The sequence below is a fragment of the Lissotriton vulgaris genome, chromosome 1_1 (assembly GCF_964263255.1).
Source record: "Lissotriton vulgaris chromosome 1_1, aLisVul1.2, whole genome shotgun sequence".
Classification (NCBI taxonomy): domain Eukaryota; kingdom Metazoa; phylum Chordata; class Amphibia; order Caudata; family Salamandridae; genus Lissotriton; species Lissotriton vulgaris.
Genome location: NC_141685.1, coordinates 590,803,749 through 590,816,657, shown reverse-complemented (window position 1 = coordinate 590,816,657; position 12,909 = coordinate 590,803,749). Strand labels below are relative to the sequence as shown.

General features: G+C 44.0%; 1 protein-coding gene across 2 annotated transcripts in view; it reads left to right on the top strand.

Moving 5' to 3' along the window:
- Positions 1-12,909, top strand: part of LOC147747532 (vitellogenin-A2-like) — a 527,187-nt gene that overhangs the window by 513,703 nt on the left and 575 nt on the right. For both annotated transcript variants that reach the window (XM_086954020.1, XM_086954019.1), the window contains one exon: positions 11,769-11,930. In XM_086954020.1, coding sequence (XP_086810146.1) covers positions 11,769-11,930 — 162 coding nt within the window. The remainder of the gene's footprint in view (positions 1-11,768; positions 11,931-12,909) is intronic.

Here is a 12,909-nt window from a genome sequence, read left to right as displayed (position 1 = left end):
ATGCCGACTTGCAGAATTTATGGCAAGTATCTTTTGACTTACTACATCTTACGGTATCACCTGCCAATTTAAAGCGGAATCACTTGTTTTCTCTCCATAGAGTATACTGGTCTCCGGCTAGGCTGGCTAAATTTTCAAAGGGGCCTACTCCATGTTGTCCAAAGTGCAATCTGGAAAAGCAGATGACCTCTATATGTTTATGACCTGTCCTGCGCTTAGAGAATTTTGGTTTGAAGTACAAGAAGGTATGAAAGCCCTCTTTGAGTATGAAATACAGGTTAGTACGCAACAAGTTGTTTTTGGAATCCCTTCTAATTATGAGGAAGTACCTCAAGACATTAATAAGTTATTTCTTTATTTATTTATTTTAGCTCGTAGGGAAATATGTAAATTGTGGGTGAGCACTAATGCACCGTCATATGTAGATTGGATTAGGGCATACTCTTAGTCTGGTTAAAGTGGTCTGGAAGAGAAGGAAGCATATTTGGACTCCTTGCATTAATTTGGCTCGATGGTCTATGAACAACTTTGTCCAATGATTATGCCTTTTTGCGGAATGGACCACCCTAAGATCAGTTTAAGGGTCAGGAAAATTGGGAAACTGAGCTGACTGTTTACATGGCGGTACCGTGAGACACATACTGGGTGTCTGCAAAAAGAGCCTCCATAAAGATTCTCGGTATAATCAATACTGAAAATATCTTTTTTGGCGTATGAGGACATAAAAAAAAAAAAGAATGTTCTTCCAAAATTCATTTTTATTCCAAAATCAATGTTTTTTTTAAAACAAGGTCATGAGCATCACTGTTCACAACGACATAGCCGACGCGTTTTGTCCTAGGAGCGGACTTCTTCTGGATGCTCGATATTTGGAGAGAATCAATCTTATCAGAAGAATGGAGCCAGTCGATAGCCAGATCCATAGTCTATAAGTTGTTCCCCATCTATAGTGGGGTTATTCCATATCAAAAATACACACCAACTTCCTCTAGGTAGTAGGGAAACAAGAAGATATTGATTTTTAGAGTATCGAATAAGTCAAATAAAGATAACCATAGACTACGAAGATGTACAAAAAAACTCATCAACAATGGTCCATAGTATGATTAGATTTTGTCCAGAATCTGCATGTTCCGTATCATGAAGGGAACGTGCCAAGGAGTATATGCAGGAAACCCCAACGGCTTGGATAGATCACAACGTATGGCACTTATCAAACAGATTGTTAGTCCCCCCTATACAATAACATAAAGGGTAATCTCAGGAGTCACTGCAGTTTTAGTGATCGATCCAGTTCATATCCCTTCACACGTTTCTATAAGTTATGTGGTCAATTTCATTATCTGCAGCCAATACAAGACTGTCACGATATCCTCAGAGTGACAAACCTCACAGCCGAAGGGCGGAAAAGACGGACCAGGGAGGTGGCTGCCTTTTATAACAACATATCCCCTGAGTTATCCATGTAGCGTCATCAGAAAAAATTTACAGAGTTAACTGCATCCAAGCAACTGGCAGTGCAGTATGTGTGCATTATCATCAATAACTACATAAGAATAAAGTATAACATTGTATCAAGAGAAGAGACAGTCAAAGACAAACAGCGCAGTGTGAATCACCAAACCAGCTAGTTAGCTAATGAGGAGCCCAAGGACAGCAGTTGTGTAACACAACCCCAGAACTACTCTCGCCTATATGAGACCCACGAAGAAGCATAACAGTCATCAACTTCAGTCTTCATTATCTGATGTATCAGGAGGAACACGTTTCTTGCGACAGAGATAATTGGCGAACTCCATGGCCCGCTTAGGGATGTTGAAAATCCGGGCTCTGTTGTCCACACCCATCTGAAGGTGAGCCAGATAAAGCATGGCATATTGGATGTTTTCACAGTTTGGAATTCTTTACGCGCTGCTTGAACGGTGGCTGTAAAGTCCAGGTAAAAGGATAAGGTATTGCCTTGGTAGGAGATGGATTCTTTTTGATGAGAGATGCGTAGGATTGCATCCCGGTCCCTGTAGTTCACCAAACGGGCAATAATCGGTCTTGGGGGGGTACCTGGAGGCGGAGGAGAAGCCAAAGACCGATGAGCCCTCTCCACAAAGAGCAGGTCAGACAGAGTATCAGCACCACAGATTTCGGAGATCATTTGTTCTACATAGGTTTCCAACTTGCCCACATTTGTAGATTCTGGCAGCCCTAAGATGCACACATTGTTGCACCGTGAGTGCGCTTCAAGGTCCTCATTTTTTGCTTGGATGTCTGAAATAACCTTTTCCATGTCAGAGACCTTCGAAATGACCTGCTGCAGTCCATTTTCAGCATTGAACATATGTGGTTCGACCTCGCCAATACGAACGGTATAACTGTTTAACTTAGCGGATATAGTGTCCATTCGTCCATTCATGGTCTCCATTCTGCCATATAAAAATTGCAAACTAGCCTGAAAGGCAGTCAGAGTCTTTTCAAGTGCAGTTGGCAGCGCACTGTCAGTGTCGAACTCCGCGTCAGATGGCGCAGTCTGCCCCTTTTAACCAGATTTTCTCAGTTCAAAAGTAAGGCACAGCTGACTTTTATCTGGTTTACCCATGGCAGCACAAGCGCAGTACCCTGGCACAAGTGAAACGTGGCAGAGTCTTACTGCCCTCTCTTTGCTTTAAGACATTGTGATATGTATCAACTCGTCCACAGACACATGGGACCTGGGCTAGTCTTAGCACGATATGTGGGTACGGGCGGCCTCTGCGCACTAGAAGATGTGTCCTTTACAAATAAGCACCACTTCCTTAATTCTGTAGCCTGGAAATAGCCAACATAGTCCACCTGGTCATTGCCAGAGTACACCGCCAACCACAAGCGCACACCGTGGCGATATCAGCACATTCACTGTGCCAGGCCAGCAGTAACTGGGAGCAATGCAGCACGCCTCAACCAGGCCGGTCAACGTCCAATAGGGACCGAGAGTGCAGCCCAGACGAAAACTGGCACTACACAAGCACACCAGACCGATCAGCAGTAATTGGGAGGCAGCCCGCCCGCAGCAGAGTCCACACTTCCAGGGCTTGGGCACTCACAACGGATGAACCAAGTCTCAGGAATCTTGGGATTCACACCTCCCTTGGTAGCTTGCACGGTCACTGAGTCAGCAGGCGTCCCATCCAATGCTCGGGTAGCCGCGGTTTGAGGGTCCCATCAGCCGGCAGGTGAGGCGTCCCGGCCCTCAGCGCGCCCACTCCAGCAGCCACCACTTGGGCAGTATGGGCCGCAATCTTTAGCAATGATGTCTGGTAAGTCACAAGTTGCCCCCACACGCCAGTAAACAGGCCCAACTAGCCACACTGCTTGCCAGTCCCTGATGGCAGGGCTTAATATTCTCCCACTCGAACAGGCCGCGGACAGAGTCAGCAAGCGCCATCCAGTCCGGCGCGTGTCTCAACGTCCACCACTCATACAAGCGTCAAAATTGCTGCAGCTTGTGGTCCGCTCTCACTTCTTCAAATGTGCGTGGTTTGGTGCACCATCCACATCGGGATAGGACCACGTCTAAGGCACACTCTAAGCCTCCATCACCAGTGCCGCCACTCACATCACTGCCATATTGCCCAGGGGCCTGCGTTCCGAAAACCAGTTCAGATGGCTAACAGCGACACCCATAGACCTTCAGAGCAGGTAGTCAGCGCTGAATCGTTGCACAAGGATGCTAGCAGTGTTGCCTTGCAATATTGGACTCCGATGGCAGCCAGGGATCAGGATAATTACAGGATAGTGAAGGCGGCCGGCGGAGCTGCACTACAGTGCGGCCATCTTGCTGTGCGCCCTCTAGCGCCCCCAACTTCACTGGATTGTTAGATTTTTTTAAACTGCTATCCAGCTATGAGTATATGAAGATCATTTGCCAAGCTGCTCACTTTTGGTTATATAGACTGTGTACCGTTGGCATTGACCCTGTTCAGTTGACATTCACACAGATAGGCGAGCCTATGATTTCATTTGAAAAGGAGGCCTGTTCATCTGTAACCATGGCTGAGCTGCCATGGTTACAATTGTTTGGTTCAGTAGGTGTTTGCAACACATCATAGGCAGCAAACATATAAAGGAACAAAAAGCTGAAAACTTCTGCAACTATGTATGCTATGTAGTACCTGGAGCATTACACTCATAATTCACTTACACTTGTGCACTAAGTAGTGTATCCCCAGAGAGCAACTAAAGTTCTGAGGGCACATATTCTCCTAATTTTTCTGAAATATTCAGTGTCATATCTCTGTAACCAGAACTTTTTTCACTGTTCACTCTGCTGCTAAATTGTACATACAAACAAAGTAGTGTCCTTTGACCTCCAATTATCTATGATTTTTTATATTGCTTTTCAAAATACAATTGTTGGACTTGGCCCTTTTGGCAGGTTCACCCCTGAACTTTATGCCTTAAGCTCTAACATGGTGGCAGTGATTTTGGACCTCTGGGCACTTCAGCACTGTGACACAGTGTAAAGTGTGTGCGCTCTCTGAGTGCATGTGGTGAGATTGGCCTGCCCTCCCATAGGAATGCATGGGGGATATCTGTGTCCATGGTAATTCCTGGTATGAGAGGAGTTCAGGGGCGAGTTTAGTATGTAATTCCACTCAGGGCATGCAGGCGCTCCCAAGCTTGTCAGCTCCGGTGGCTCAAGGGAGTCAATTTAAACGGTAAAAGGGGGTAGGAGCACACTGTCTTTAAGTCTCAGCGTCATTACCTCTGGGCATCTTGGTAGATGTAGTGCCTCATTTTCAGTTCAGTACAAAGTTCGTATTAATAATAAGCGAATGTCTTAATTTGTTATCACGTATCCCTAGGCACGTGTTTCTGGATTCCTCCGTCATCAGTAGGGAAAAGGTCGTAGGTTGCTGGACATGCTGCTGCTTAATTTTCATAGGTATAATTCCACTCAGGGCATGCAGGTGCTCCCAAGCTCGTCAGCTCACGCCAAGATGCCCAGAGGTAATGACACTGAGACGTGAAGACGGTGTGCTCCTACCCCCTTTTACCGTTTAAATTGGCTCCCTTGAGCCGCCTGAGCTGACAAGCTTGGTAGCGCCTACATGCCCTGAGTAGAATTATGCCTGTGAAAATTAAGCTGTATAGTAACATGAGTGTGGCCCAAAGGGACGAAAAACAGACAGTGCCCTATAAATGCAAGAAACTGATTTTGCCTGAATCTCTACTATTTAAGAGCTCTGAAAATGTATGCTCATTAGCCAAACACATTTCTTTAAGTTTGAACTTCTTATTTATTCATACCTTTTTAAAAAAAACTTTTGGGCTTTGTTTTATCACACCATTTTTTGGTGTGAAAAGGAAAAAATAGTGCACTATTTACATACACTAAAATAGACACTTTTAACAAATCTATTTACATTCAACTACATTAAGTAGACTAAACATAAAAAAAATGAACTATACATTTTACATCATAATACACACAAAATTATATACAAAGCACATTAAATCAATTATAACTTTTGATGTAGCTCGTGCAGTGAAAAAGTCAATTTCATAAAATAAACCTATGTATACATAAGAGCATATATTCAATAAACACTTTTTTTTTATCTATACAAGGACAAAGAGGCTCTTTTAGGTTCCTCTATGCTCTTTCAGATGCGCCAAAATCTGAACGTCTGAAAGAGCATAGAGGAACAAAAAAGAGACTAAGCGGCCGCGTGTCCAATAACCTGCGAACTATTCCCTACTGATGATGGAGGAATCCAGAAACACGTGTCTAGGGACACGCGATGACAAATTAAGGCATTCGCCTAGTATTACTATTACTTTCTGCTTTACCTTTTACAAAACTGACCCTAATGAACACAAGTATCTCCATTTACTTCCCCACATTTTTGAAAGGGTTGAAATTATAGTATAATCTTTCAAGGGGATATCATTCTGTGGATTATTGCTTGACCTAGGGAAAGCAGGTCTCATTTGTGCCTCTTCCACCGAGTGTGTCATATATTCATGACCCCTCTATTGACTACCATCATCTCTACGGCAGTGGTGGCATGGTCAAATATACTGTAAGCATTCCAAGGTGATTAACAGCTCATGTTTTCTAATGGAACAAACACTCCTTTCAATATTGAGAACATACAGACAGAATTTTTTATTAAAATAACCTACTGACAATATTAATAGAGTGAATATTTTTATTTTGAGAATCCTTATCATTGACTACTTCTTGTTGGAAGCCCATTAATTGGATTAATCTTGAGGACTATATATAAAGAACATTTGGTATGCATAATTCTCATTCATGATCAAAAGAGGGCGCTAAAAGTGATTGTAGTGGGTTCATTTCACGTCCAATTTGTTTCACAACATTCAAATGAAATTTAACCTTTTTGAACTATTGTTGACTGTTCTGCACCTTCCCTAGTGGAAAATCCCTTCATGTTTTTTAAAGGCTATCACCCTTTGGGGTTCCTAGATGCATGCTTCATCATCAAGTCCTCTCCCAAATACCATCTATATCTGGAAGAGCTCAACCATGGTAATCAAAGGACGATTGCCACCACCACTGCCCCAACCCAATGCACCCCAACTTCCTCACACAGCACCATACACTGGAGAGCTTAGTGGTCCAAGTCTCCACTGCCTTTGTAAATCCAGCCAAATTCCGACCACACTACCGAATTAGGAATCTAAAAGGCTGGATACCTTAGGGAAGAAGGAAGAAGATGTCTTCTTCCATCAACTTGGAACATCACATGCCTTTTGGGTCGCTATTCCCACAGTCTGTGGGATACAGTTGTGCAAGTGCTGCCAGCGGTTCTAGTTTAGGCCCGGGCCATTCTCTCCCAGGCTGTTGCCAATGGGAGGGATGCAGCTAGGGTAGACGATAAGATGTGGACTTTACACCACCGACTCACTGGGCAGATCACAGGTCAGTTTCGTCAACAGTAGCCTTGTAATCTGCCCTCATACCTTCATGGGCACACACTGGGAGCATGATCCACCCTCACCTTCCCACTGGCGGTATATAACATCAGATCAGTGGATGTTGAAGTTCGTCTGAAGGGGCTACTCCTTCCCTATCATAACTTCCCCTCCCTTCATGACTACCCTTTCCTCCATGTCACCCACTTATGACAGGTTGACAAAGGACCATCTATCCCTCCCCCACCAAGAAGTGACAGCTCTCTTGGCCAAGGGAGCTATAGAGAGGGTGCTGACGCCAGATGTGGGTTGTGGTTGCTATTCCCGCTACGTCCTGGTACCCAGAATGACGGAGAGTTTCATCCTATCCTAGACCTGCACCCTCTCAATTTCTTCCTCAAGAAGGAGAAATTCAAAATGCTCATGCTTGCTCAAGTTCTGTCTGTCCTGGACCCAGGAGATTGGATTATAGCATTGGACTTGCAGGACACATACTGTTGTGAGTCCCCTATAAGGCCTACTATAGTTTTTCCTAATGTTAGCCTAACGACACATATAATAGGGTGCTCTTGCTTTGCACACGTTACATAGTAACAAGCTTGTTTTTGTGTCACATTTATATTTTCAAACTACGTTGCACATGTTTTTATTATTCTATTCTTTTGCTGGGATTCAGTCTGTACCTCATGCAAGGCCAAGCAAAATGTTTTTACTAACACCTAGACATAATAGGGAAATTCATCTGTTTTTTTTGTTTCAACAGAGCAAGTCTTATCGTACAAGCCAATACTTGTAGTTCTAAAAAAGGACCGCAATGTGGCTTGAAGAGAAAAAGTCCAGCGACGAAAAAGCTATGAGCCTGAGATGTAGACTAACTGATTATGAAACACCCCAGTTGTGGGGTTTGGCACTAATGCCAGAGATTTTTAGTATGTTGTTGATTTTACATAGTAAGAGAGTTCAGAGTGTTGTGTTCTGGGGTGCTAAGGTACCTGTGTCTCTGGATAGTTAGGAAAGCAGGTAAAGCACCTTGAATTAGTCTGTATTTGGGGTCATAGGTACTGATGTGGTAAGGTGATTGAGTCCCTAAATGCTGACATCCTGTATTCCTTGGCCTAGTTCCGTTTGTGAGTAGAATCCCTGCAACAATACCTTCACAGCCCCGTCCTGCCTACCTAAAAGTGTTCCCTGCGGTTCACGGTAGGTCACAAGTGCTTTCACTTTCTGTTTTACCTTTTGGCCTTACCAGTGCCTCTCGGGTATCCCTAAGGTGATGACGGGGTACTAGTCTTCCCATTTCTTGACGAAATGCTTTTAAAGACGGGCTCGCCCCAAGCTATCATCTCCCACCTCCAGACTACGGTGGACTGCCTGCACTTACGATGGTTCACTTTCAAAGTGCCAAAGTCACACCTGACTTCCTCTTAGACACTCCCTTTCATCTCAGCTGTTCTATACACGGATAAGTTCTGGGCTTATACTCCCGAATGACGAGTCCAGAATATTCAGGCTATGATACCGATGTTTCATCATCTATCATGGATTTCGGTGAGACTGACTCCTAGGCTGCTGAGTCCCATGGCATCCTGCATCCCACTTGTGACCCATGCTTACTGACATATGTGAGCTCTGCAGTGTAACCTCAGGTTCCAATGGGTGCATCATCTGGGGAATCTCTCCAAAATGGTCCAGATCTTGGAGGGAACTGCACAAGATCTGCAATGGAAGTTGATGAAACACAATTGGGTTAGCGGCAGACCTCTTTCTCTTCCTCAAACAGATCTGACATTGGTGACATATACGTCACTCCTGCGATGGGGTGGCCATCTGGGAGAGGTGGGGATCAAAAGCCTCTGGTCACAATCCGGGCTCCATATCAACCAGCTAGAGCTCTGTGTGATCCGGCTGGCATTAAAAGATTTTTTACCCTCCATCAAGGGAAGACTATTGTAGGTATTAATGCAAAACACCACCATCATGTGGTGCTGCAACAAACAGAATTGGTTGCGGTGGGGTGGGGTGGGGTCATGGACCCTTTGTCAAGAGGAACTGCATCTCTGGACATGGCTGGAATGTCAGGGCACATCTCTAGTGGTTTAACACCTGAGGGGTTCTCTGAACTTCTGGGTGGACAAATTCAGCTGATGATGCCTAGCGGATCACAAATGAGATGGTGATGGTGCAAAGTCTCTTTCACGAGTAGGGAGAGCCTTCGTTAGAACTGTTCACCACAAACAAGAATGCACAGCCTGAGGGCTTATGTGCCTATTCCACCAGAGCTAAAGCCGCCACCATTGCGTTATCTCCCAGGCAGCAACGTGGGCTTCCATGCACAAGTTCACAAAACAATTCTGCCTGGACAGTCAAGCTTGTCGTGAGAGGCACCTTGCCCATTCGGTCCTGCAGGACATTCTTGTATGAAATTAGTCCACAGATTCATCACCGGCGAATTATTGCTTGGGTATGTATTCAAAAGGTAGGAAATCTGGGGCTAGAAGTCTCTATCAGATGAACAAGTTTTTTACCTTCGGTAATGCCTTGTCTGATAGAGACTATATCTAGCTGCATATCCACCCATCCTCCTGCTCTGTGAACAGATTTGTAGGGACAGGGCAGTTCTCCTTTTCAGGGCCCTAGTTTTCCGCGCCAATGGTTGGTTTTCTTTGTGGCTCTGCGCTCCTGGTGTAGAAAGTTGCACAAAGAAAGTGATGTCAGCAAGCCGGTGTGGCACCTATATAAGCACTGCACACTTCACTTCTGTGGACAACAACACCATGCTGAGCCGAATGACTCTGCCTATTAGTATGTAGGGTTACTGCTCGAGAACAACCTCTGGTTCCAGTCTGATTCCTGGAGATAATTCAAAAGGTAAGGAACCTGTGACTCGATGGAGTCTCTACCAGATAATAAGTGGCTGTCAGACTGGCCTTTGTCTGCCTGACAGACCCTCATCATGCTTGCAGAAGTGGAGGGGGGGCTCCGCCCTTGTTGACAGGCTGCACCTCGGTCTGAGTAACTTTTGACTGCCTTGGGGTCCTCTAACAATCATTTCATAAAGCCCTGAAATGCACATGGTCCTCCTAGTGGCAAATAAAGTTCAATGCAGCATGACGTAATTCACCCACAGACTTAACATTTTTATTGCACTTTATTACTTGCAATTAAGTAAAAATATTTTATGAATTCAAAGTACACACTGATCCAAGTGCTGTAATAATCTACTCCACAAGTGGTGCATTGGGTGGCTCACAAGCTGGGATATCTAACTTAGTTTGGGTACATAGACCCACCCAATAGGGTCTACAGGTAGAACTACCTACTTCATCTATTGGAGGAGGTTCTTACAGCATTTAGCAAAAAAGATGACACTGCCTCACCTATTGTTTTAACGTTAACTGCTTAACCGCGGCGCAAATTCTGCTGCGGTGGTTTAAAAGAGTGGGCGGGGCCGCTTAGGCCAACGGACGTGCCCAGCACTACCTAGGTAGTGCTCACAACGGCCGTTAGCCAACGAGCACAGCAAAGGGGTTAATTTTACACCCGCTATTGATAGAACAGCTTCTCCAGGTAGTCTATCCATCTTCGTTCCTATCCTACCATATTGTCACTACTCTTTAGTAGTGTCTTTTGTGGTGATTGAAACTGCTGCTTCTGGGACAAGAGTCTTTAAATGTTTGTCTAACAAGAGCTACTTATGTTAATCGAAAATCATTGTGAGCGGTCAATATTATTAGTGTTGTAATAGTGAACACATCAGACAAGATTTCATTAGTAACCACCATGTCCAAGATTACCATCAGTGATCACCTCAGTGCATCAGGAGGGCTGCCAGCAGTGATATAAAAAAAGGAGTTGTCAATTTGGAATGTGTATAAGTAGGTAATACCTGCCAGCTACAGCTGCAGTGCCCTTTGCACAAAAGTATTCATATTATTTATATGTTTCTGCACATGATTTATCACTCCAAAATCACCTCAATGTATAATTTGGAGATTCAACCCTTTACCTCCAAACATCAGCTTATGAGTTCTGAGAATGCACACATATTCATCTTGAAATACGCAGTTTTGTCTTACATATGCTAATTTAACCAAGCAAAAAGTTCCTTTTTAAAAGGCTGGGATGCATACAGGAGAGCTAATGATAAGTAGCTAGAGAGATACCAGTAGCTCACGAGCCACACGCAGAAGCCTGATCTGAGACATTTCAAAAGACAGCCATCTTGGCTCATAGCCGGATGATACTCCTGCATGAATGGTTACGTAAAATTGGTACGCTGTGATGGAATTATAAACAATGTTCAACCATGCCTGAAATACGAGGATATGTTCTCATAAGCTAGTACAATACGAATAATGCAAATTGAAAACATGTTTTAGAATGCACTTCCACGGCATTTTTGAGGATGTCACTTGCACGTTCCACAAAACATTTAAGGCTTGCCGCGTGTTAATATTAATTAACATTGTCGAGTATGGGAAGGGGCCATGACTCATGGTCTCCTTCTCTCCCTCATCAAAGCCTATAAATAGCATAGTACTCTCTGCATGTCTGCATTTGTGGTGTATGCCATACTGCTTTGTCATATAGTAATTGTATAAATAACAGGATTAAATGCAACCAGAATACAAGGGTTCGAGATACAATGTTATGTTATGTGACTATTAGTAGCGTTATTTTCCTATGTCAATTCCTTGTGTCATCCTTTCTGTGAGACAAGAAGCATGTTTCGATACTCGGTTATGCTCAACTGTGGTGACAACAGTGAATGCAACTTTCGCACTGTAGTTTTACTCCTGCGAGTATGTACGTATAATATATGAATAATAGTAGAAACGCGATTCTCATTCCAGCATGTAAACTGCGTCGTTCCATTGTAAAACTTGACAAACCCCTTGGAGTTGATGGAAAAGATGCGAATTGTTATTCAGTGGAGCCAGTTCTACAATGCGTAAAAGGATGCTCGGTAACTCAGAGCTCTCGTATTTCCGTCGGATTCCACTGCCTGGGAGCAAGTATGTATGAAACATATAGAGGTAGATTCACAAACATTTTTCTGTGAGTTGCTGTAACTTACCCCAGACTTATTTCTGAATTTCCCCAGTGTGTAACAGAGTCCTGGAATAATGATTTGTGTTGAGAGCTCCATTGCAGACAATGCAGCTGCTCAGGGCTTTTAATAGCTAGTGATAGGGCTTCTGTTCCAACATTCCAATGCCTGTCTCTCTGTTTCTCCCTTTTTAATTTAGAAAATTCTTCCCTCAGCTGGTGCATTGTTCTGATAGCCTTAAAGTCACTGCCGAGGGCTATACCGGTTGTTAAAGGCCCTCGTTAGCAGCTCAGACCTATTACTTGGGTTCAGGGACTTCAACAACCTGTGTAGTCCTTGGCAACGGGCTGCAAGGTTATTGTATTGATTTATACATTGCCCTATCTGTCCCTCTTCCAATGCGACATTCCCACCTCCATCCTGCTTCACATCACAAGTTTCTCCTGTCTAGTCTCAAAACGAACTTACAAACCATATTGTGTTAGAGGTATCTTTTACAAAACAAAGGGGATATTTACAATCAAAATGTCATAGCGTGGTGTTATTCCAAAATTGGTAATGCCGCGCTCCCAAAAATTTTAAATGCAGGGATGCACTGTATTTACAAAAATAAGTCGCACCCCTGTTTTTCCCCTATTGCTGATGCTAAAAAAGCTGCCTAGCGCCAGCGCAGGCACCCTTAAGTCATGTTACAAGGGTACCTGCACTGCAGGTGCAATTGTGTATGTGCAAGAAAGGACACCTTCCTGCACATAAACAATCTTTCAAGGCAATTTGCTGTCGCTGCCTCATCCTTGTAAATATGGGGCAATGTCAAAAAGCAATGGGTGTTGTGGTGGAACATCCACTGCAGCACCCATAGCACGCCCCTTTCATGCTAAGTGAAGCGTGAAAAGGGGCCTTATTTACAAGGCAGCTTTAAGCCACGTTAAGTGGCTTAATGT